Source organism: Salvelinus fontinalis, chromosome 5 (assembly GCF_029448725.1).
Source record: "Salvelinus fontinalis isolate EN_2023a chromosome 5, ASM2944872v1, whole genome shotgun sequence".
NCBI lineage: Eukaryota > Metazoa > Chordata > Actinopteri > Salmoniformes > Salmonidae > Salvelinus > Salvelinus fontinalis.
Window position 1 is genome coordinate 31,929,896 of NC_074669.1, and position 27,716 is coordinate 31,957,611.

Below are 27,716 nucleotides of genomic sequence, written 5' to 3' on the forward strand. Positions count from 1 at the left end.
AGAGCTGAGAACAAATTCATGTAGTATATCAAATTGAGGTACCCCCGGGGCCCTCACCAATCAAACTTCCAAAGGGGGGAAATATTATTTCAGATAGGAAGTCTAACTTTCTAGAAACCTCCAAATTATCTTTCAAAAATGTGAACGTCGTCTTCAGTGGGAGAGTCGACCTAATAGTCAGGCATTTTTCTTTATTTAACTAGGGAAATTAGTTAAGAACAAATTCTTATTTACAATGACGGCCTAGGAACAGTGTTCAGGGGCAGAAAGACATATATTTACCTTGTCAGCTCGGGGATTCGATCTAGCAACCTTTATGGTTACTGCCCCAACGATATAACCACTAGGCTACTTGCAGGAGTAAGCCTATGGATGAAAGTTGAATGAATGAATTTTGTATTTTGTTGGGAGGGTTTTACTTGAGCACTACAGCTGCCAAGAGGTCTCGACCTTTATTGTTGTTGGTGCAATCTAATATGAATTTCTATGCTCGGGATCATGGCGTTAATGTGCTGCCATGGAAATACAGTTCGTGCGCCCTATGTTGAAACTACGTGACGTCAGGTCAGTGACGAAGAAGCGGAGATGCAAGCAATTCGTTCTAGGAGAGAGTGCGTGCATGATATTCCATCCAAGAGAGTGCGACCAGTTCGCTGACTGCGGCGACAGCGATTTCGGCAACATGGGTAACGTTGTGGGGATTATTACTAACGGATATTAATTGGGAGCGACCGGAAAAATGGCAGAGAGGTAAGCCAAACTATTTATATTCTAAAATCGCTGGTGTGTCCAAGGAAATGTATTTCTTAGCGATGCTTCTTCGTTGGCGAGTTTAGCCATGATTGCTGGTCGTTTTTCTTCGCTAGCTAACGTTACCGGGCAATGATTTGAGCTATCTTGCCTCTCGGTCAGTTTATTCGTTTATGTGGTAACTTAATGTTACTCCCGTTGTCATCTTTACCGGGTAACTCGATGACTTTTTCCTGTCAATCCCTTCGGTGTCTGTAACTCAAGATCCAGCGGCACGAGCCGCATCTGTTTCTGTGTGAGGGTGTTGTATCCCGGTGATTGAATGCACCTGTCTTTTCCCTCAGCCTTGAATCTCATCTGGCAACACAAGCACCTACAGGCTGTTTTGACTTTGATATGCTTTCTCCGAAACCATAGCAAGTGAAAATTGTGTTATTACGCATTTGTGGGTTTGTTATTACACCGATATGATGGGTATTTATGCAGGGCTAGCTATCTAAATCTCAGCATTTCGATGTCTAGTCAGCCACCCCGAGACGTGATGGATGCAGCACCGAGGTAAAATGTGTTTTATATTGGATATTCGGTGGTTATTCGGTTTTATCTTGTCAATCGCTATTGAACCAAGCATGCCATGACTATGAACATATTTATATTCTGAAGGAGGGGTGGATGGAGAACAAGCCACACCTTTGAAATCCCAAATTTGTTTTTAATTTTCAACAAAGCTTGCTATGACTATGGAAATTATATAATCGGAAGAATCCTGATCATCCTATGAGTTGTTGTTTAAGAAATATTGAAATCTCCCCCAAAATACAAATTCTACAAAAAAAAGGACAAGGACTTATCTTCATCCTCACCTGATTCAGAATTTACAGTGCTGTTCCACATTTGTTTTGCATTACAGCTTGAATTTAAAATGGATTGAATAGAGATTTTGTGTCACTGGCCTACACACAATACCCCGTAATGTCAAAGTGGAATTATATATACAGTACCAGTCAAAAGTTTGGATGCACTTACTCATTCAAGGGGGTTTCTTTATTTTTTTTTTTTACTATTTTCTACATTGTAGAATAATAGTGAAGACATCACAACTATGAAATAACATATGGAATAATGTAGTAACCGAAAAAGTATTAAACAAATCAAAATATATTTTAGATTCTTCAAAGTAGCCACCCTTTGCCTTGAAGACAGCTTTGCACACTCTTGGCATTCTCTCAACCAGCTTCACCTGGAATGCTTTTCCAACAGTCTTCCAACAGGCTTTTCCAACAGTCAGAGTTCCCACATATGCTGAGCACTTGTTGGCTGCTTTTCCTTCACTCTGTGGTCCACCTCATCCCAAACCATCTCAATTAGGTTGAGGTTGCGTGATTGTGGAGGCCAGGTGATCTGATGCAGCACTCGATTACTCTCCTTCTTGGTCAAATAGCCCTTACGTAGCCCTCATTCAGGCCAAGGTAGTGATGACACCATAGGCCTTGTTGATCTCTGCACCAGACAGGATGCTCTTGCCAGCATACTTGAGGTCCAACATGTACACTGCGGCGTGTATAGGCTTCAGGCAGAAGTCTTCACGTTTTTTGATGTATTTCAGATCTGCAGTTTCCTCTGCTTGGAACAACAGTGAAGTGGGAAGGGCAGTACAGATTTATTTTCTTACATCTGCAAGCAGAGTCTGAACATCAGACAGGATGGCATTGTCTCCCTCAGTCCGTGCAATGGCTACTGCTATTTTCAGGAGTTTCAGGCTGCTTACCACTCTCTCCCAAAATACATCATCCGGGAGGATCCTCTTGATGGGGCTGTCCGTTTCAGCAGACTGTGATATGGCCATTTATTGGAGAGACTCCTTCCCCCCCAGGAGACTGTCAAACATGATGACAACACCACCCCAACGGGTGCTGCTGGGCAGCTTCAATGTGGTGCTCTTATTCTTCTCACTTTGCTTGGTGAGGTAGATTGCTACTATAACTTGATGACCCTTCACAAACCTAACCATTTACTTGGCTCTCTTGTTGAGTGTATCCATCTCTTAAAAACAAGGCAAAATATTTCCTGGGCGTGCTTACTAAGACGATATTGAATGTTCCTGAGCGGCCTTGTTACTGTTTTGACTGAAATCGTCTTGAAAATCTATGGCAAGACTTGAAAATTGCTGTCTAGCAATGATTAACAATCAACTTGTTAGAGCTTGAAGAGCTTAAAAAAGAATCATGTGCAAATTTTGTTCAATCCAGGTGTGCAAAGCTAATAGAGACTTACCCAGAAAAACGCACAGCCTCCACAAAATAGAAATCATACGTAGTGGATCATGCAGGGGAATCTATTCTAAATGACATGTCGTGATTCTTTTTTTTTTTTTTTAAAGCTTGGATTTCGATTCAGAATATATTATTTTCATAGTCATGGCACACTTTGTTTAACATGTATTAAAGATTGAAATCCAGAATATGTTCTAAATAAGTTCTACCAAACCAATGCATGTATTTTTCTCGATCCTCCCCTTATTCAGAATATATAATTTTCACAGTCATGGTATGCTTGGTTTAATAGCTATTGAGGACTGAAACCAGAAGAAAAAAATTAATAAAAAAAATTAGGCCCACCCCAAAAAATAAACATTAAAAAAAGGCGTTGCGTTTTCACCATCCTTCCCAGATTCAGAATACATCACTTTCATAGTCATGGCAGACTTTGTTTGAGAGCTATCGTAGATTGAATTTGTTTCATATATATATATATATATTGTTATACATATATACATATTTTTTTAAAGATGTGGATTGTTCTCCATCCACCCCTCATTCAGAAAATAAACTTTTTATAGTCATGGCATTCTTGGTTCAATAGCTTTTGACAGGAGAAAACCGAGTATCCACCGAATATCCAATATATATATTTTTTAACCTCATCTAAGGCAGCTAGAGCTATTAAAAAATGTGGAGCAGAAGGAACCCGACACCGAGCATTCCATGTCTAGAACCCTAGAACACTTCTATTTGTCCCCTCGCTCAGCCAGCTATGAGCTATTCCAAAAATGTAAATACACCTGTTTACATGGGACTTCAAATAAGAAAATCTTACCCATACTCTACCTGCCTTGGTGTGTGTTTTTAGTGAGGTTCGCTATATGAATGGAGCTCTAACTGTTCGCTGCTCTGGCACCCCAATGGTGGAACAAACTCCCTCACGACGCCAGGACAGCGGAGTCAATCACCACCTTCCGGAGACACCTGAAACCCCACCTCTTCAAGGAATACCTAGGATAGGATAAAGCAATCCTTCTGCCCCCCCCCCCCCCCCCCTTAAAAGATTTAGATGCACTATTGTAAAGTGGCTGCTCCACTGGATGTCATTAGGTGAATGCACCAATTTGTAAGTCGCTCTGGATAAGAGCGTCTGCTAAATGACTTAAATGTAAATGTAAATGAGATTAGATTATGTTGGATGACAGAAAGAGACACAGAGCGCCAAACCTATCCATTTTCTCCCTCAGCAAGCCCACCAGGCAGAATTATAAATTGATACCTATTCAATTTCTGTTGCAGGGCTCATTCACCCGTATGTAAATCACAACTGTCATTTTTATTGTGATGGGCAGGCATAGACCTTTATGCAAATTCAAGCATATTCATCAAAGAGTGAAAGCTCACTGGCTCTGACTTGTGCTTCGATATCAGCCACCGGTGGCGGGAGGGAGGGAGGCTCGGGGATGGGAGAGAGAGGGAGACCTCCATGGCTTTACAGTTTACCGGCTCACTCGTGCAGAATTGAGTGTTCTAATGTCACAGTTAATGAGGTGAATGCATGGGATTCACTGTGGCGTGTTTGCCCAGATTGGAATGTAGAAATCTAGAGTAGATTATGTAATTTCAACGTATTTGCGAGGAGCTGAATTGGCTGTCCCTTGATATTTTTCACTGCAGTATTATGGCATTGGGTTTATCACAATATTTTATCTCTCGGCAGCAGCATTGGAATAGAAAGCCTACGTAGTGGATCATGCAAGGGAATCTATTCTAAATGGCATGTCATGCAGCCTATGGGTTCATGGTGATTATTTTTTTTAAATTGTGGATTTTGATTCAGAATATATAATTGTCATAGTCATGGCAGGCTTTGTTTTTGAGCTATTGAAGAGGGATAAGGGCAATTTGACCAAGGAGAGTGATAGGAGTGCTGCATCAGATGACCTGGCTCCACAATCACCCGACCTCAACCCAATTGAGATGAGTTGAACCGCAGAGTGAAGGAAAACCAGCCAACAAGTGCTCAGCATATGTGGCCATTACTTCAAGACTGTTGGAAAAGCATTCCTCATGAAGCTGGTTGAGAGAATGCCCAGAGTGCAAAGCTGTCATCAAGGCAAAAGGTGGCTACTTTGAATAATCTCAAATATAAAATATATTTTGATTAGGTCTGTAGCAGTTTGGGTCATTGATTTGAGGTTCACTTATATTGGGAGTAGTGCGTTTCCTCAGCCACAGTGTGTTATTTGTGCAAAAGTACTATCTCACAACTCGATGAAACCTTCACTCTTGCGCAGACATTAAGAAACAAAACATGCCAATTTGAAAAATAAACCATAGGAGTTTTTTGAGCGAGAATTAAGGCGACTTTCAAGTAGTAAGACATAAAAGCAACAGATACCATTAATAAGAAGGGGCTAGAAGCATCTTATATGGTGAGCTACCAAGTGGCTAGGACAGGCAAGCCCCATACTATTGTGGAGGGCTTAATTCTTCCTGCTGCCGCAGATATGGCTGGGGAACTGCTGTGGTAAAAGGCCCAAAAAACTATACAGACAATTACTTCATCAAACAACACTGTTCCATGACGCATCAGTGACATGGCAGGAGATGTTTTTAAACAATTACTGCTTCACATGCAAGCCAGTGAATTCTGTGTGTTACAGCTGGATGAGTCAACCAGCTCCTGGTATATGTCTGTTACGTTTATGGGGGGGCAATTAAGGAAGACATCCTCTTCTGCAAACCACTGGAAACCAGGACAACAGGAGAGGATATTTTTAAAGTACTGGACAGCTTTGTGACATCAAATGGACTTTGATGGTCAAGATGTGTTGGTATCTGTACTGATGGCGCAAAAGCCATGAAAGGGAGACATAGTGGAGGGGTAACGCGTGTGCAAGCAGTTGCTCCCGATGCCACTTGGGTACACTGCAGCATCCACCGAGAGGCTCTTGCTGCCAAGGGAATGCAATCTACCTCACCAAGCAAAGTGAGAAGAATACATCTGATGTTAATGTGACAAAAGCTGGATCCTTTCTAGCCATGACCGGCCGGCTCTGGTTTTTGTAGACAGCCATGCTTTGTTATTTTTTCAAATTATATTCATTCATGATTTATAGCAGAAAGGAAGACACAACTGGCATTGTTTTGCTTATCAATAAGCCCTGTCATGTTGGTATAAGAACATCGTTCTACTTTATTTTATTACAACTATACAGGCTAATTTCTCTTCTGTTCAAATGAATTACAATACTGTAAATGTGATTTTGAGCACTCTGGGCGGACGCTCTAATGCGCTACGCACCCAATGAATATGGATGTCCGGTAAATTAAAATCACACACACAGTATAATCATGTGGTAGCCCAGGAAGAGTAGAGGCTGCATGTGCAATAGCTAATGGGAATCCTAATAAACTAAACTAAATCATGATGCTATACAGCACTTTCAATCAATCAATCAAAGCCCATTACACACACACACACACACACACACACACACACACACACACACACACACACACACACACACACACACACACACACAGTATCACCTTAAAGGTATACAGCACTTTCATTCAATCAATCAAAAATGATTTTCTAAAGCCCTTAGTGGCCAGATTGTTTCTCAGTTCATTGTGTGCATATACGTTTGTCAGACTGATGGATAATCATACAGGATAGAGCACACAAAAATACTTTCATAAATATGTTCATATATCACCAGCAGGGTTAGATTATAACTGTAAAGGTTATATATGGTACACACACTTAGTTAGCTGGTTGCCTTTGTAGAGTGTGGGGAGGGGGGGGTGGGGGGGGGTGGGGGGGGGGGGGCAGTGAGACGATCAAGTGACAGAGTCGCGAGCAAAGCACAATGTTGCCGCCTCCACTCAACTCTCGTTTTCTTGCCTAACAGACAACTACAGAGTTAGATCATGTTAGCTGATTAGTTACAAAGCTGGGACACTTTCCAACTGAATAGCACTGTTAGAAACAGGACAAAACAAGCAACTTGTTAGATGGCTATGTAAACAAATATCACTGCAACTCAATATCATTTGAGCTCTACTGCGCAGGTTTCTACCATAACACAACAGCTAAGCAAGCTTTCAAATAATAGGTAAACGAGGTAATGTACAGCCTATGAATATCTGTAACTACCAAACATGAAAAACCATAACCTGAGTCCAGCAGATAAACACAAATGACTCTAATCTCTATTTCGTGGCTACTTAGCTAGCTGGTTGTCTGTACGGCTAATGTTTTGTAGTGAAAGTGACAGCTTGATGTTTCATGAGCGCAGCACACATTTAGTCTCAACTTTTCGAGCTAGCTAGCCTGACAGACAAACCTGACATTTAGCTAGCTAGTTAACTAGTTAGCTAGCTAGATATAACAAGCAGCTCCAGTCGTTTCCATATGAATTACTTCGGTGGACACAAGACAAAACAACCAACTAGTTAGCTGACTATACAAGGCCTACAGCTGAACACTGCTCCACATGATAGCACTGGCTAATCTGAGAGCTATTCCCCAAGTTTCACACCATCAAACATCGACAACACCAAACATATATCAACTGTTTTATTTATCGGTTTTTCATTTGTTTTATTGACCAAAAGCCATCTATTTCCGGATAACGGAAACCCTTACACACACACACAGCCGTGAGTCGATGTCCTGAACACCGGGAGGCTGGGAGGAGGATGGAGCAATGGATAGAAAAAAGAAAGAGTGATGGAGGAAAAAAAAGTGACAGGAGAGGAGGGTATGAGCGGGAGATGTGTGATAGAGAGACAAAGAAACAAGTAAGTATTAACAGAGTTAGAGTAGGTTGGAGAGAAAAGGGATAGAACAGAGAAATGATAGAGCGGCCACAAACAATGTGTGTTATCCTTAAAACTTCAGACCAAATGAAACCTGACATCCTGTAATTTTTCAATGATTAACTGCTTCAGGCTGTATCTTGAATGGAAATTATGGCAGTAAAGCTGGTTTGGGTTTGAATTAGAATTTGAGTGGAGCCGAGATCGGCTATTGACTGACAGCTAGCGAATGAAGGGAGATAGAGAAAGAGAGATGGATGGAGGAGTATTGACTGATGGATAGAGAGAGGGATAGAGAGAGGGATGGGAAAGCCCTTTCAAACTAATTGACTAATTGACTGGCATTGACAGTCAGCGGATGGAGAGAGAGGGATGGAGGGAGAAAGAGAAGAGAAAGCCTTTTCTCAGTTTAATAGGATTAGTTTGTAAATGTGTTTGTCTGAAGAGCTGTCTTTGGAGACCCTTTAATCTATCTATCTGTGTGTGTGTGTGTGTGTGTGTGTGTGTGTGTGTGTGTGTGTGTGTGTGTGTGTGTGTGTGTGTGTGTGTGTGTGTGTGTGTGTGTGTGTGTGTGTGTGTGTGTGTGTGTGTGTGTGTGTGTGTGTGTGTGTGTGTGTGTGTGTGTGTTTGTGTGGCTGAATTACAGAAGTGTGTTTGTGTTGCTGGGCTGAGAAGTGGAAGGGAAGATGGAGAAAAAGACAGAGCGATATGGAATTGGGCGCGTGAATGAGTGGTCCCGTAGTTTTAGCACTGAGGATATCTGCACTGAGGATATGTCAAAAGCACTTGGGACTGATTGGCAGGCACTTGTCTAGTGTGTGTGACTGATTATAGTGTGTTCCCTTAGTGTCAAAAGACGTGAGAGGAGAGGGTAATGTGAAGGGTTGGGGGAGAAGAGAGAGAGAAGAGAGACTTATGGAAAAACCATAAAAACCATTAAAAAAACATAAAATCCATAAAAACCATTTCACCTGTATTCTTACACTTTGGACTTCAAAGTAAATCTCAGCTTTATAAAAAAATACACTCAATTTTTTTTATTTTACCTTGATTTAACGAGGCAAGTCAGTTAAGAACAAATTCTTATTTTCAATGAATTGCCTAGGAACAGTGGGTTAACTGCCTTGTTCAGGGGCAGAACGACAGATTTTTACCTTGTCAGCTCGGGGATTTGATCTAGCAACCTTTCGTTTTCAGGAGATTCAGGAGTAACATTGAAATAGAATAATATGCCACATCAATATTAGACAACTATACAGAAAACCCTGAAATCAAAATCAACGATGAGAGAATAGTCAGAATAACTTAACTAAAATAGCAGCGCAGATGGCACTCTTTTGCTAAGGGCAAAAGAGGTAATGAATGTGTATGGGAATACTACAGACATTGTGGTGCAGCAGAAAAGTCAGTGTACTTTAAATCCAGAGATTGTGAGTTGAAATCCCAGGTTGGGTCATACTTTAGCTGAACACCGATAACACAAGCAATTGCACATGTGAAAATGTGATCACGTGAAGTTTCAAAAACACATATTTTCACATGTGAAATGCCACATGTAATGTGTTCCAAAAACACGTTTTCAAAAGTGAAATGTCACATGAAGTGTTCCAAAAACACGTTTTCACTTGATTTCACATGTGAAATGTCACATGTTTTCTCATGTGAAATTTTCCAAAGCCATCAAATAAAATACAGTTTTATTGTTCACATAAACATATTTAGCAGATGTTATTGCGGGTGTAGCAAAATGCTTGTGTTCCTAGCTCCAACAGGGCAGTAGTATCTAACAATTCACAACAATACACACAATTCTAAAAGTAAAATAATGGAATTAAGAAATATATAAATATTAGATTGAGCAATGTCGGAGTGGCATTGACTAAAATACAGTAGAATAGAATTGTAATGTCTCTCGCGGATTGAAGAAGGAGACCAAGGTGCAGCGTGGTAAGTGTTCATGATATTTTATTTCTCAAAAAACACAGTGAAAACAGTGAAAAACACAAAATTACAAAGTGAAAAAAACGAAACAGTTCTGTCAGGTGAAGACACTAAACAGAAACTAACTACCCACAAAACCCAATGGAAAAGGACAACTATTATATGATCCCCAAACAGAGACAACGATAGACAGCTGCCTCTGATTGGGAACCACACAAACATAGAAATAAAGAAACTAGAATGCCCACCCTAATCACACCTTGGCCTAACCAAAATAGAGAACAAAAGCCTCTCTATGGCCAGGGCGTGACAAGAATACAGTATATACATATGAGATGAGAAAAGCAGTATGTAAACATTATTTAAACAGTATTAAGGTAACTAGTGTTCCATTATTAAAGTGGTCAGTGATTCCAAGTCTATGTATATAGGGCAGCAGGGTGCAGGGTTGCGTAACCGGGTGGAAGCCGGCTAGTGATGGCTATTTATCAGTCTGATGGCCTTGAGACAGAAGCTGTTTTTCAGTCTCTCAGTCCCAACTTTGATGCACCTGTACTGATCTCGCCTTCTGGACGATAGCGGGTTGAACAATCCGTAGCTCGGGTGGTTGATCGAGGGCTGTAGGTGTCCTGGAGGGCAGGTAGTTTGCCCCCGGTGATGTGTTGGGCAGACCGCACCACCCTCATGCGAAGTGTTCCAAAAACACGTTTTCACATGATTTCACATGTTAAATTGTACAAAAATAGATATTTTCACATGTGAAATGTCACGTGAAGTTTTCCAAAAACATATTTTCAAATGTGAAATGTCAGGTGTCGTGTGAAATCATGTGATTTTTCACATGTGATAATGTGGTTCAACATGTGATAACATGAAACTACACTGTTAGCCATTGCTGTCATTTTACAGTACATTTCTACAGTAATAGTGTTTTGCTATTAGGGTTGCACATTTTGGGGAATATTCAGAGGTGGAAACTGTCCGTAGGAATTAACGAGAATATATGGGAATTAACGAGAATATATGCAAATTAATATTAATACCATTTAAATGTAGATTTTTTTTGCATTGGATATATTCACCATATCATATGGAGACAGAAACATAAACCTTTTACCTCATCAAGTAGACATAATTACAAATGATTAAATCCTTCCATTAGAAATAAAAAAAACATTTAGTTACAAATTTAAACTTTAATTAACTTCTTATGGCTGCAGGGGCATTATTGAGTAGCTTGGATGAAAGGTGCACAGAGGTGCCCATAGTAAACTGCCTGCTCCTCAGTCCCAGTTGCTAATATATGCATATTATTATTCGTATTGGATAGAAAACTCTCTGAAGATTCTAAAACTGTTTGAATGATGTCTGTGAGTATAACAGAACTCATATGGCAGGCAAAAACCTGAGAAGAAATCCAAACAGGAAGTGGGAATTCTGAGGTTGGTCGATTTTCAACACAGCCCCTACAGAACACACCGTTGCATATGGATGAGTTTGCACTTCCTATGGCTTCCACTAGATGTCAACAGTCTGTAGAACCTTGTCGGATGCCTCTACTGTGTAGGGAGGCCGAAGGAGACAGGAAATAGTCAGGTTTACCATGACCTGGCCATGCTCTGACCATGCGCGTTCACATGAGAGGGAGCTCTGTTCCATCGCACATCTGAAGTCAATGTAATTCTCCAGTTGGAACGTTACTGAAGATTTATGTTAAAAAACATTCTAAAGATTGATTCAATACATCATTTGACATGTTTCTACTGACTGTTACGGAACTTTTTGACATTTCGTCAGCTTTTAGTGAACGCGCTTTCTGACTATGGATTTGTTTACCAAACACGCTAACAAAAATAGCTATTTGGACATAAATGATGGACATTACCGAACAAAATTAACATTTCTTGTGGAAGTGGGAGTCCTGGGGGTGTATTCCGACGAAGATCAGCAAAGGTAAGTGAAGATTTATAATGCTTTTTATGAGTTTTGTTGACTGCACAATTTGGCGGGTAACTGTATGGCTTCCTTTTGTGGCTGAACGCTGTTCTCAGATTATTGAATATTGTGCTTTTGCCATAAAGCTTTTTGAAATCTGACACAGCGGTTGCATTAAGAACAAGTGTATCTTTAATTCTATGTAAAACATGTATCTATCATCAAAGTTTATGATGAGAATTTATGTTATTTGACGTGGCTCTCTGTAATTTCTCCGGATATTTTGGAGGCATTTCTGAACATGGCGCCAATGTAAACTGAGGTTTTTGGATGTAAATATGAGTTTTGATGAAGATCAGCAAAGGTTAGTGATTAATTTTATCTCTATTTCTGCTGTTTGTGACTCCTGTCTTTGGCTGGGAAAATTACTGTGTTTTTCTGTAATTTTGCGGTGACCTAACATAATCATTTGTGGTGCTTTTGCTGTAAAGCCTATTTGAAATCGGACACTTTGGTGGGATTAACAACAATATTACTTTTGTGGAATTTTAATTATGAGATTTCTGTTGTTTGAATTTGGCGCCCTGCACTTTCACTGGCTGTTGTCATATCGATCCCGTTAACCGTTAACGGGATTGCAGCCATAAGAAGTTAAATGAGTTGTCTCTTCACATGGGATGATTTCACTGAACAACAAAAGAAAGGGGATATTGAATGATCCCAATGATCCATCGCATCTCCCAAAAACGTTTTCAACATCCATCTGTAAAATGATAGTCTGGAAACTAAAGCTTTGGTTGTCTTCCTCTCAGGATTCCCCCTGGACCTCCTCAATGTCCACGTCTTGAACATCAGACTCTAAGGCCTCATCTTCACTGTCACTTTCCAACCTTGTTGAGGATGGCTCGTTGTCAGGCTCAAAAAGCCAAAAATTTGTCCGGATGGCCACCAATTTTTCAACCCTTGTATTGGTCAGCCTGTTGCGTGCTTTGGTTTGTGTATTCCCAAACAAGGACCAGTTGGTGATGTTGGTGGGATTTGGAGGATGATGGAGGCAACAGGGGAAAGAGCCTCAGATCCACAAGGTCCCTTCCACCAGGTGGCTGATGAGATATGTTGGCACGACTACCATATTGCATCTCCATCCCAAAGGCCTTGCTTGGAAGTGTACTTCGCCAGACTGCCAAGAACCTTGCCCTCATTCAGGCCAAGGTGACGAGACACGGTAGTGATGACACCATAGGCCTTGTTGATCTCTGCACCAGACAGGATGCTCTTGCCAGCATACTTGGGGTCCAACATGTACACTGCGGCGTGTATAGGCTTCAGGCAGAAGTCTTCACGCTTTTTGATGTATTTCAGATCTGCAGTTTCCTCTGCTTGGAGCAACAGTGAAGTGGGAAGGGCAGTACGGATTTATTCTTACATCTGCAAGCAGAGTCTGAACATCAGACAGGATGGCATTGTCACCCTCAGTCCGTGCAATGGTTACTGCTATAGGTTTCAGGAGTTTGAGGCTGCTTACCACTTTCTCCCAAAATACATCATCCAGGAGGATCCTCTTGATGGGGCTGTCCATATCGGCAGACTGTGATATGGCCATTTCTTGGAGAGACTCCTACCCCTCCAGGAGACTGTCAAACATGATGACAACACCACCCCAACGGGTGTTGCTGGGCAGCTTCAATGTGGTGCTCCTATTCTTCTCACTTTGCTTGGTGAGGTAGATTGCTGCTATAACTTGATGACCCTTCACATACCTAACCATTTCCTTGGCTCTCTTGTAGAGTGTTTCCATTGTTTTCAGTGCCATGATGTCCTTGAGGAGCAGATTCAATGCATGAGCAGCACAGCCAATGGGTGTGATGTGAGGGTAGGACTCCTCCACTTTAGACCAAGCAGCCTTTATGTTCGCAGCATTGTATGTCACCAGTGCAAATACCTTTTGTGGTCCAAGGTCATTGATAACTGTCTTCAGCTCATCTGCAATGTAGAGAACGGTGTGCATGTTTTCCATTGTCTCTGTGCTCTTGTAGAATACTTATTGAGGGGTGGAGATTATGTAGTTAATTATTCCTTGCCCACAAACATTTGACCACCCATCAGAGATGATTGCAATACAGTCTGCTTTCTCTATGATTTGCTTGACATTCACTTGAACTCTGTTGAACTCTGCATCCAGCAAATGAGTTGATTAAGCATGTCTGGTTGAAGGGGTGTATGCTGGGAAAAGAACGTTCAGAAATCTCTTCCAGTACACATTGCCTGTGAGCATCAGTTGTGAACCGTTTGCATACACAGCTCGAGCAAGACATTCATCAGCATTTCTCTGACTACGTTCCTCCATTGAGTCAAAAAAACTTCTGATTCCAGGAGGACCATGAGCTGTTGCTATTGATAAGGTGTCTGATTCATCATTTTCACCTCGAATAGAAGTAGAGGGACTTTTGTCAGAGGTTGCTTGTTGTGAGCGCTGAGGGAACTTCATGCACTTGGCCAGATGATTCTGCATCTTTGTTGCATTCTTCACATATGATTTGGCACAGTATTTTGCAAATGTACAGAGCTTTTCCTTCTACATTAGCTACAGTGAAATGTCTCCACATATCAGATAGTGCCCATGGCATTTTCCTGTAAAGATTAGAAAAAAATGAGTAAAAAAACCCAAATACAATTCCATGTACAGATAAATAGTTAAGCAGTTAGATTAAATAACTCCTTTGTAAGATAAATGTTTTTAAATGAAATATATATGGAAACAGGTGAATAAACACTCCTCGGTTAGCAGGCTCAAGCAAGCTAAAACCCACATGGTAGCAATAACTAACTAGCAGAAATTGTTAACAAGTTAGAAATTATTTAAACACACTTTGCTGTAGGCTACGATTTACTAGTTAACAAAAAATCATATATGTCATAGAAAATATATTCACCCCACCCAATATTGTAATCATCAAAACTTACCAGAAAGCATGTAGTCCTTGGCTCGGGTAGTGTAGTAGTGTGGGGTCAATAGCATCTCATTAGTGTGCAAGATCTTGAGAATCAGCTGTACATGTGATGGAAGAGTGCGCTGTGCATGCAGAGGGTTGCAATTCCATTGAATTGGGGATAGTTTAACCAAAATATTCCACAAGACCAAGAATTGCCTTCTGTTTATCCCACAAAAAAAGGTTCACTGTTATAAGCTAACTTTTTTGATGAATTTAAGCAAATTTCTCAATATTCCCGGGTTTAACTTCCAATGGAAAATTTCCGAAAATTTCCCGGAAAGTTTCAGACCCTTTGCAACCCTATTTTCTATTACTGTGAATCGCAACGCACTTGGGTACTTTTTGGCCTGTCCTGCAAATTAACTTGGCACGCCTCACTTGCAATTGCATTTAAACTTATAAAATACTTCTTTAGATGTGCTTATGGTACAAGTATTATAGTAAGTTACCGGTTACTGAGTTGCAATGAAAATAGTGGAAACAACTTTTATTGTATTTCTACAGCTGAAGTTTATTTTTGACAGTAAATATACATTTGACATTTTAGTCATTTAGCAGACACTCTTATCCAGGGCAACGTACAGTTAGTGCATTCACCTTAAGATATAGTTCCTTTAGAAAGTATTCATACCCCTTGTCTTATTGCACATTTCGTTGTGTTACAGCCTGATTTCCAAATTGATTAAATATATTTATTTCTCACCCATCTACACACAATACCCCATAATGATAAAATGAAAACATGTTTTTAGAAATGTTTAGCAAATTTATTGAAAATTAAATTCAGAAATGTCTAATTTACATAATGCTAGAATCACCTTTTACAGCTGTGAGTCTTTCTGGGTAAGTCTCTAAGAGCTTTGCACACCTGGATTGTACAATATTTTCACATTATAATTTGTATATTTCTTCAAGCTCTGTCAAGTTGCTTTTTGATCATTGCTAGACAGCCATTTTCAAGTCTTGCCATAGATTTTCAAGCCCATGTAGCCCTTTCCAGCAGTCAATGACCATAAGTGCCCTCTTTGGCCTCATGGGTGGAATGTTATTAATATTGTTCATAATTTCATAATCAATAACGATTAAAAACAAACAAAAAACCAACAAAAAATCCAGTGTATCTATGTCAAACAGTTTTGTTATATTTCAGTCTTTTGTGATGTATATAAAGTGTAATATTGGGATGCAAACTCAAAATTGAATACATTTCAACTCTATATCTGACATGGTACAGGTGTCTTCTTTTTTTAAGCCCACAACCATATGTGTGAGGTGTATATTTTTGTTTCAAAGTAGATTTGTTTAAGACTACCAAGAATTACTCTGTGTGACCTTGATTTAGCCCACTGCAGTAAAAGGTTTAAGGGAGACAAGCTTAGGCCTTGCTCTCGAGAGACCGAGAGAAATATAGAGATTTGCCCGCACCATGTCCCCGACATCAACATGTATTTCTATATACTTGTCAGTAGTGTTGCATGGTATACCGGTACCACAGTAATATCACAGTACCAAAACGTCATGATACTTATGATACCAACGTTTTAGAATACCTCAGTACCGTTTCATATGATACTACAACATTTTTCATCCCTACCGATCTGAAGAACTTGCTTGCACCTGTTATAAAATGTTTATAAAGTCAGTTTGGTTTATAAATTCAGTTGAATTTAAGCAACAGCCACTAGTCTCTTGTATGCGCAGGTCCAATATTATTCACTTCACTTTCATGCGCATATCAGGTGTGGCAGCTGTATTCAGCCAGCTGCATCCCCTACCAGCCCTCACTCACCTGTTTCTCTCCATCCAGTCTTCATGCACATCTATTCCTCCATCAGTTAAAAAAATATATATAATTATGCAGTGATGGCGAGTGGGGATGCAGACCCAGACGAGTCTTCCTTTGTTCGATTTGTTCTTTTGTTACATTGGAGCAGTGTACAAAGCCAGCAATGTTGATACATTATATCGTTCAATCTTTGTTACTAAGAGCGCAGATCAGTCTGAGTAGACTTTGCAAGTTCACTGTCATGCAGGCTCTGAGTGTCAGAGAGGGAAAATGGCAGGATTCATATAGGCCTAATATAAACTATATAAAAGATCTATTTCTTTCTTTCTTAAATTCTGTTTGGTGCCTAACATTTTAAAAGTTGGGAGCAGTGTGTGTTTATGAGAGTGAGGGAGACAGAGTGTGTGAGGAAGGGAGGGAGAGTGTATGTCTGAAGAGTAAAGGTTTTATGCAGTGTTTTCCCCTTACTGACACAATGACATGCAAATCATTATGCATGTATATTAATTCCTCCTATTCCTCCAGCCAAATCACAGGTAGGCCTTTGCAAATGTGTGAAAATCAGCCATTCTATGCATCATTCTATTATACACTGAACAAGTGTGAAGGTAAATTCAATGTGTTGTATTGAGTAGAAGTGTATTTCAGTGGCAGGATTTTAGAGAACGTTTAGAAAATGGGAACAACTCTTCCGGGGGACAGGGCGAACAGGATGCTAGGCCACTGATTTTTTTCTACAGTGGAATCGCAATACTACTCAGTATTGTGATACTTGGCCTGGTATGGTATCGTTTATAAAATGTTGGTATCGTGACAACACTACTTGTCAATTAGAGGTGTACAGAAGGAGGCTTTTAGTTAATTTTCGATCAGATTATTTTTGATAAAGATACTTCTTTATTCAAACAATATAATACTTAACGCTGGTAGGCCTAAAACATTCTCCCTCACCCCAAGTTCAACTGTTGGAGTCAGTTGGAGTGCCGGTGCACACTGCCTTCATAGGTCGGCAGTAGCTAAGCCATACCACACCAAACCTTCACAAAAGTTACTTAACATTATTAGGGTAATATCAAAAGAAAGTCAAGTCATTGTTTAAAATGCGAACAGGTTATTATATTGTGGCATCTTTTCCTCTTTGTTTTTTCCTTTTCATAGTTTGAGTGCAAGTAGCATAGTAGGCCTACCAGTAGTTCTATCATATTGCGGCAAACAGAACATTACAGCTGGAACTTAATTTGGCCAATGGCTCAACAGAAAAAAGTTTTGAACATGTTTATATTGCAGCTATTACCAACAAAGGCGATTGCCTGCCGTACGCCTACCCAACAAATGACAGCAATAGGCTAATGCTATTTATTTTACAACAGTCCTACTCTTAACCTTAAACTAAATACGGAGCACAAAATTAAAAAGACAGAACTTAATTTAGCCAACAAAAATGTCAACAAAATATTTACAAAACTGATTTAGATGATTAAATATGCCTACAATAATTATAATAATAAATGATTTACAATAATAATAATAATAATGACTGAACAATTGATAATAAATATGAAAAAAAAAAAAAGAATGTCGAAGATTACATCAAACCTGAACAGCGAGTTGCACACAGTCCATTTGGCAGCACCAACATTCTTCTCATCTTTGTCCATTACAATATTAAAACTTGTCCCCGAGGACATTCCCCTTGTCGGCTTCTTTTCACTATACTCTTTCTTCTCTAAATTTTGTTTTACTTCAGTGAAAAATAACTCCCTCTTCGCAATCAACAGTAGCCTAGGCCAAGGCTCCTTTTACATTCTCTCTCTCTCTCAATCGGTTTCCCTTTCATTTGGGACCATGTTAGGCCTGCTGATCAACATTTTCATATAAGTAGCCTATTGTTTTCTTTTATAAAAATGTGCGCTGTCTCCACTCGTGTGCCATGTAGCCAGTGTGTAGTTTCATACAAGGCAACTGCATTCACGCTATAAAGAGGAAATGATCTGTGCTGATACTAAAGGACGGGCTAATATCGGCCCAAAATATCGATTTCTATATATGAACTGTAACTCAGTCAAATCTTTGAAATTGTTGCACTTTGCATTTATATTTTTGGTCAGTGTAGTTTATCTGAACCAGCTTTAACTACCAGAGGAACTCCCCCTACTATAATGCAAAAGACAGCTATAATTATTGGTCGTTCTCTAATTGAGATGTCAGATAGCTTCTGAAACTGTGACTCACTGCCTCGATTCAGTCTTATGTAGCAGCATTTGAAATGATGTTTTTTACATTGGATAAAAGTATAGACTCAGTGCTAGAAAATGTTATATCATACACTGCAGTTGAGGAACAATGGGAAAGTAATTCTGCTTTGAAAGTTGATAAACTTGTAACCCCACTTTTGAGAAAAGGGTTCTTGAATGTTTTGGTACACCTACTGGAGAGTTCTTCTTTGTCTACACTCATTCAGCATTGTTCACACCCTCTTAAGCCTTAGCCTCACCCATCTCTTTAAGGATTCACATGTGCTAAAAAAAAGTGAGTAGTGCAGTAAACAACCAAAGATTTCAAGACTAAAAGTGGTGAAAGTAGAAGCAAAAAGTAGTAGTACAAATGCACTTTGGCCTATATGCTAATCTGATTTTGGTGCAGGTCATGTTGTTCTTCACATTACCGTCTCTGGTAAACACACACTATATCAAATAAAATCTAAGTTTATTTGTCACATGCACAGGATACAGAAGGTGTCAACGGTACTGTGAAATGGTTACTTGCATATATTTTATAATTATTTGATTATTCTTACCTGACACACTTGCCTAAATTGATGGGTCATGTGAAGGAAATGCTATAATCCCCCCCAGCCACATCTAACTAAGTGGACGGGTCACTATTGTCTAGACATGCACACATGTTAATGAAATACAATAGAAGGCCATGATCAACCCCAGACACACCTGGCTAACTTGATGAGTGTAATCAATGGCTACCCGGACTATTTGCATTGTGTGCCCCCCCCCCCCCCAACCCCTCTTTTTTACTCTGCTGCTACTCTCTGTTTATCATATATGCATCATATATGCATAGTCACTATAACTATACATTCATGTACATACTACCTCAATTGGGCCGACCAACAGTGCTCCTGCACATTGGCTAACCGGGCTGTCTGCATTGTGTCCCACCCACCACCTGCCAACCCCCTCTTTTACGCTACTGCTACTCTCTTTTCATCATATATGCATAGTCACTTTAACCATATCTACATGTACATAATACCTCAATCAGCCTGACTAACCGGTGTCTGTATGTAGCCTCGCTAGTTTTATAGCCTCGCTACTGTATATAGCCTGTCTTTTTACTGTTGTTTTATTTCTTTACCTACCTATTGTTCACCTAATACCTTTTTTGCACTATTGGTTAGAGCCTGTAAGTAAGCATTTCACTGTAAGGTCTACACCTGTTGTATTCGGTGCATGTGACAAATAAACTTTGATTTGATTTGAAACATCTGGTGAAGTGGATTATTTTGTTTAGACATATAGCTAGCTAGCTAGCTAATCAATGAAACATGATTCCCAACCCATACAGTACTAGCAATACAAACTTTTGGTCATAGCTACTAGCCACCATGCATGAATCTGCAGGTAGCTAAAGATAACCAACTAAACTCAGCAAAAAAAGAAACGTCCTCTCACTGTCAACAGCGTTTATTTTCAGCAAACATAACATGTGCACATATTTGTATGAACATAACAAGATTCAACAACTGAGACATAAACTGAACAAGTTCCACGGACATGTGACTAACAGAAATTGAATAATGTGTCCCTGAACAAAGGGGGGGGTCAAAATCAAAAGTAACAGTCAGTATCTGGTGTGGCCACCAGCTGCATTAAGTACTGCAGTGCATCTCCTCCTCATGAACTGCACCAGACTTGCCAGTTCTTGCTGTGAGATGTTACCCCACTCTTCCACCAAGGCACCTGCAAGTTCCCAGACATTTCTGGGGGGGAATGGCCCTAGCCCTCACCCTCCGATCCAACAGGTCCCAGACGTGCTCAATGGGATTGAGATCTGGTCTCTTCGCTGGCCATGGCAGAACACTGACATTCCTGTCTTGCAGGAAATCACGCACAGAACAAGCAGTTTTGCTGGTGGCATTGTCATGCTGGAGGGTCATGTCAGGATGAGCCTGCAGGAAGGGTACCACATGAGGGAGGAGGATGTCTTCCCTGTAACGCACAGCGTTGAAATTGCCTGCGATGACAACAAGCTCAGTCCGATGATGCTGTGACACACAGCCCCAGACCATGACGGACCCTCCATTAAAGGCCTCTTTAGTTTTTATAACTGTGACCTTCATTGCCTACCGTCTGTAAGCTGTTCGTTTCTTAACGACCATTCCACAGGTACATGTTCATTAATTGTTTATGGTACATTGAACAAGCATGGGAAACAGTGTTTAAACCCTTTACAATGAAGATCTGTGAAGTTATTTGGATTTTTACGAATTATCTTTGAAAGACAGGGTCCTGAAAAAGGGACGTTTCTTTTTTTGCTGAGTTTAGGTTCAATGTTAGCAAGCCAATGTTAGCTAACTAATATTACTACACAGGTCATACACATAACGTTAGCTAGCGAGCCAGCAAGCTGACGTTCGCTAGCTACCTACCTAACAGTACGCTTTAACTTGCAATGAAAAGGACTTTCTGACAAAATTAGAAACGTATAAAATATCTGAAAATGTTGCTAGACTCTTAACTTGTTTGGCGTGCAAGCCCGACGTCGGTACACTTATGACAACAGCCACTTCAAGTGCAGTGCGCGAAATTCAAAATATATATTTTTTAAATATTTAACTTTCACACATTAACAAGTCCAAGACACCGGATGAAAGGTACACATCTTGTGAATCAAGCCAGCATGTCCGATTTTTAAAATGTTTTACAGGGAAGACACAATATGTAAATCTATTAGCTAACCACGTTAGCAAAAGACACCACTATTTTTACTCCATCAGTTTTTTACTACATCAGTAGCTATCACAAATTCGACCAAATAAAGATATAAATAGCCACTAACCAAGAAACAACTTCATCAGATGACAGTCTGATAACATATTTATTGTATAGCATATGTTTTGTTAGAAAAATTTGCATATTTCAGGTGTAAATCATAGTTTACATTGCAGCTACAGTCAGAAATTGCACCGAAAGCAGACAGAAAAATTACAGACACCAACGCCAAATAACTAAATACTCATCATAAAACATTTCTGAAAAATACATAGTGTACAGCAATTGAAAGACAGGCATCTTGTGATTCCAGACAATATTTCCGATTTATCAAGTGTTTTACAGCGAAAACACAATATAGCGTTATATTAGCTTAGCACAATAGCAAACATAACAACAGCATTGATTCAAGGCAAAAATACCTATAACGTATAAACCACCAAAATATATTAATTGTTTCATTAACCTTCTCAGAATTCCTCAGATGACAGTCCTGTAACATCATATTACACAATGCATATAGAGTTTGTTCGAAAATGTGCATATTTAGCGGCACAAATCTTGCTTAGACAATGAGAATAGTGTCCATAACGTCAAGCAATCTGTCCGGCGCCATCTTGTAAAGGCACATTTTCTTATCGAATACTATTCATAAACTTGACAAAAAAAATACAGGTTGGACAGCAATTGAAAGACAAATTAGTCTTTAATGCAATCGCTGAATTACATTTTTAAAATTAACTTTACTGTGCAATACAGGCTGCGATAACGCAAGGCTACACTGCAGGAAATGGCGTCTTATGCATTTGACATTTTTCAACAGAACAATGAATTATCAGCATAAATAGTTCTTACTTTTAGATGAACTCCCATCAGAATCTTGGGAAATGTGTCCGTTGTCCAAAAGAATCGTTGCTAGGTTGGAGAACGTCGTCTTCAACGTTGCAATTAGCAATAAACAATAGCCATGTGGGCCAGAGATACCCAACTTCCTAAAACGTCACGAATATAAATACCCGAAAATCGCAATATACTGACATAAACTGATATAATTCGGTTTAAAATAACAACATTACGATGTCTTCAACACCTATATCGAATAAAAACAGAGCCGGATATATCTAGGAGCTAATACGGGAGCTTCTAAAATGACATGCCAAGACCCTTCCTGCGTCAGAGCGAAGAGTGGAAAGATGGGACACTTTGGTTCCAAGCAATTTATAACCTTTGGGACCTACGTAGAAACTCCATTTCAACTCTCCCTATTCGCTGACACCCAGTGGAAGGCGTATGCAGTGCATCTCAACCAATAGAGGACAGGCAAATTAATACACAGGTCTCAGAACAGCCAGCAAAATTCTGCATTCTGACATACACATAGGAAAATTGCTCTAAGTCGAGTTCTGTTTCACTCAGAGAAATAATTCAAACGGTTTTAGAAACTAGAGAGTGTTTTCTATCCAATAGTAATAATAATATGCATATTGTACGAGCAAGAATTGAGTACGAGGCCTTTTTGAAATGGGCACCTTTTATCTGGCTACTCAATACTGCCCCTTGAGCCCAAAGAGGTTAACCGTATACATGGATGAACGCATCATGGGCAGACTGCTACCCCTTTAACTCCATTTTGTTTGTAGTTACAGCTTGTTTGGTCTGCGTTGTATGAAGTCACTCTGGTTCACACTGACCGTAGTAGTAGTCCATCACAACTTTTTCCCACTGATCTTTGTCTATACCACCTGATAAAATTCATGGCAGCAATGTTGTTGAGAGCAGTCCATGTTGTTGCGTGCAGTCCAACATTTATATCTTTCAAAAAAGCAGCAGAAGCCAGGATTATCTTCAAATACTGAGCAGCTCACGTTATAGACAAAAGCGTGCTACATGGCAGACCAATCCGAACTCATCTCTCGGCATGTCCAGCCCATCCATTATCTCAGCCAATCATGGCTAGCGGGAATGTTCCCGTCTTTTTCCATGGCTAAACCAACTAGGCTCACATTTGAACAATTATATTAGTATTTACAGATAGCAATCACGTTTTATTACGACACATGAAAGTTCACATGTTCAAGAAGGCATTTCTGCCCCAAAAAGCGCATTACATGTTTGTTTAAAAAAAAAGTCAAATGCCTCTCTTGTGAAGTAGTGACGTGTGACATACGCCTCGTTTCTTGAAACAGGTCACAACTACAATCTGCGTGTGGCTATAGCTCTTTCTGCCTCCTCTACTTTTCTTTCTTTCCTTTCTTCTCATCTCCTGTTCTCTCCTGTCTTCTTCTCCCCTCTCCTCTCACTCTGTTTTTCCATCTATCCCTCCCTCCATATGTAGCCAGAGTAGGCCCTAAAGTGCTCTCCGTTTCAGCCTCCTCCTCCTCAATATCTCTCCTTCCATCTCTCCCTCGGCCTCTTCATTTCTCTCACTCATTTCCTTTACTTCTCTCCCTCCCCTGCTCGCTCTTTATCACTCTTTTTATAATTTCCTGCCTTCCCTATTTCACTCCTTCTTTCCCTCTCTACCCTTGTTTTTAATCCTCCTGTTCTGTGTCCACTTTCTGTTCTTTGTGTCATTGTGTGTGCCAGTGTCACAGTGTGGTGTATTTTGGAATGGATGAGAATGAGGGGTAGGTATGGGCATGAGTAGTCAAGTTCTCTAGTACTCGATCTGAAGTCAAAACTCGATCTTTGACCAGACATAAAAAAAAAATCTAATATTGTGTGGCGACAAAGCAAGTCCCTTTCCATGCGCGCCTTCCCGCCAATTCGTAATTCATTGTTTTCATGGTGTGAATTGTTTGTCCATGTTTATTAATTCCCCGCTAAATATCAAAAGTATAACCAGTTGTACATGTAGGCTACTGTAAATCATTGCCATTTCCCCATTAATCTAAAATGTTTGGTTATGGTAATTTATTTTCCATTAATGTATTAATACTGCATACTGTTCTCATTCTCATAGTGGACATATCACGTTGTTTGCAGAGCTCGCAAACTACACAGTGATAATGAAGTTGTGGTTTATTTCATTATTTTTACCAGTTTTATGTCAATTTCTTCATTGTCTCTCGTTAGGAGCACATGTCTGGTTTCTCCATCTTGTCACTATTGTGTAGTCTATACCTGGCCTGAGTGCCAGGATAGGCAGTCGTGTTAGAATTTTGAAATCTGCATTTTCAAAACGCAGACCATCAACAAAAAAAAACTTTCACAAAAAAAAACTTTTCACCCTTTCCCTTTTTAAACCCTTTCACCTATTTGTAGGACTTTGGGAGTGTTTTAAGTAGATTCTACTAGTGTACCATCTATTTAGTAGTACAATCCAGGTCTATATATTGACTTTACCATACAGTTGGTTATACATGATCATAGGGCCTAGGCCAAAATGTTTTGCCTGTCACTTCATCTAAGTTTAATTTAGAAGTATCTACCAGTAGTTTGCTGTGTGAGGGAAGATAGATCACCTGACAGGTTTCCACCTGCCCTTTTCCTTTTCCCGAGTGGCACAGCGGTCTAAGGCACCACATCTCAGTGCTAGAGGCGTCACTACAGACCCTAGTTAGATTCCAGGCTGTATCACAACTGGCAGTGATTGGTCCCATAGGCCGGTGCACAATTGGCCCAGCGTCGTCCGGGTTTGGCCAGGGTAGGCAGTTGTAAATAAGAATTTGTTCTTAACTGACTTGCCTAGTTAAATAAAGGTTAACTTCTCAGTCCTACCCACCCATTGAACCAATGTGGAATACACATTGAATTGACGTCTGTGCCCAGTGGGATGGCTCTGGCATGGTGATTGAGGCAGCCTGATGCCGCTGAATGTCCACTCCACCCACTGCTTCAGACTGGCCCACAAAGACAGAGAATCTAAAGAGAGACCACAGGGAGAAGGATAATAGACCCATTCTCTGGTCTCAGCGGCTAGCCCAGCATGTTGAAATGAGGAAGATTCTTCACCACTTTACATTATAGTAGGGGGAGTTACTCTGGTAGTTAAAACGCTGGCTCAGATAAACTACGCTGACCAAAAATATAAACGCAACATGCAACAATTTCAAAGATTTGACTGAATTACAGTTCATATATGGAGATCAGTCAATTGAAATAAATGAATTACATCTGCTTCACATAGAGTTGATCAGGCTGTTCATTGTGGCCTGTGAAATGTTGTCCCACTCTTCAATGGCTGTGCAAAGTTGCTAGATAATGTCGGGAACTGGAACACGCTGTCGTACACGTCGATCCAGAGTAGAAGTCGACCGATTAATCGGAATGGCCGATTAATTAGGGCCGATTTCAAGTTTTCATAACAATCGGTCATTGGTATTTTTGGACACCGATTGTGGCAGATTAAAAAAAATATATATATATATATTTTTTACACCTTTATTTAACTAGGCAAGTCAGTTAAGAACACATTCTTATTTTCAATGACAGCCTAGAAACGGTGGGTTAACTGCCTTGTTCAGGGGCAGAACGACAGATGTTTACCTTGTCAGCTCGGGGATTCGTTTTTGCAAACTTCCGGTTACTAGTCCAACGCTCTAACCACCTGCCTTACATTGCACTCCACGAGGAGCCTGCATGGCAGGCTGACTACCTGTTACGCGAGGGTAGCAAGAAGCCAAGGTAAGTTGCTAGCTAGCATTAAACTTATCTTATAAAAACAATTAATCTTAACATAATCACTAGTTAACTACACATGGTATATGATATTACTAGTTTATCTAGCGTGTCCTGCGTTGCATATAATCAATGTGGTGCCTGTTAATTTCTCATCGAATCACAGCCTACTTCGCCAAACGGGTGATGATTTAACAAGCGCATTCACGAAAAAAGCACTGTCGTTGCACCCATGTGTACCTAACCATAAACATCAATGCCTTTCTTTAAAATCAATACACAAGTATATATTTTGAAATCTGCATATTTAGTTAATATTGCCTCCTAACATGAATTTCTTATAACTAGAATAATTGTGTCATTTGCGTTCCGTGCAAGCAGTCAGGGTATATGCAGCAGTTTGGGCCGCCTGGCTCATTGCGAACTGTGTGAAGTCCATTTATTCCTAACAAAGACCGTAATTAATTTGCCAGAATTGTACATAATTATGACATAACATTGAAGGTTGTACAATGTAACAGCAATATTTAGACTTCGGGATGCCATCCGTTAGATAAAATACGGAACGGTTCCGTATTTCACTGAAAGAATAAATGTTTTGTTTTCAAAATGATAGTTTCCGGATTTGACCATATTAATGACCAAAGGCTCATATTTCTGTGTGTTATTATGTTATAATTAAGTCTATGATTTGATATTTGATAGAGCAGTCTGACTGAGCGATGGTAGGCAGCAGCATGCTCGTAAGCATTCATTCAAACAGCACTTTCGTGCTTTTGCCAGCAACTCTTCGCTGTGCTTCAAGCATTGAGCTGTTTATGACTTCAAGCCTATCAACTCCCGAGATTAGGCTGGTGTAACCGATGTGAAATGGCTAGCTAGTTAGCGGGGTGCGCGCTAATAGCGTTTCAAGCATCACTCGCTCTGAGACTTGGGAGTAGTTGTTCCCCTTGCTCTGTTACTATATTGAGACTGAGTTACAGACCTAGCTACAACAGAGACACTGTCAACCCAATGCTGGACATTGGCACAGAGAAGATTTTTATATTTTGTGGAGCGATGGGTAACGATGCTTCGAGGGTGGCTGTTGTCGATGTGTTCCTGGTTCGAGCCCAGGTAGGGGCGAGGAGAGGGACGAAAGCTATACTGTTACATTAGCAATACTAAAGTGCCTATAAGAACATCCAATAGTCAAAGGTATATGAAATACAAATGGTATAGAGAGAAATAGTCCTATAATTCCTATAATAACATCAACCTAAAACTTCTTACCTGGGAATATTGAAGACTCATGTTAAAAGGAATCACCAGCTTTCATATGTTTTCATGTTCTGAGCAAGGAACTTAAATGTTAGCTTTTTTACATGGCACATATTGCACTTTTACTTTCTTCTTCAACACTTTGTTATTGCATTATTTAAACCAAATTGAACATGTTTCATTATTTATTTGACACTAAATTGATTTGATTGATGTATTATATTAAGTTAAAATAAATGTTCATTCAGTATTGTTGTAATTGTTATTATTACAAATAAATAAATACATTAATTTAAAAAAATGGTCAGATTAATCGGTATCAGCTTTTTTT

At 39.9% G+C, this 27,716-nt stretch overlaps 1 protein-coding gene across 4 annotated transcripts in view; it reads left to right on the forward strand.

Annotated features, from left to right (window-relative positions):
• The first annotated feature begins 500 nt into the window (after nucleotides 1-500).
• Nucleotides 501-27,716, forward strand: part of LOC129855472 (rho GTPase-activating protein 39-like) — a 145,298-nt gene continuing 118,082 nt past the window's right edge. The window contains exon 1 of one of the 4 annotated variants that reach the window (XM_055923178.1): nucleotides 501-750. In XM_055923178.1, the coding sequence (XP_055779153.1) occupies nucleotides 740-750 (11 nt within the window). In that variant the 5' untranslated portion in view covers nucleotides 501-739. The remainder of the gene's footprint in view (nucleotides 751-27,716) is intronic. The other 3 variants (XM_055923179.1, XM_055923180.1, XM_055923181.1) reach the window with 3 other exon arrangements.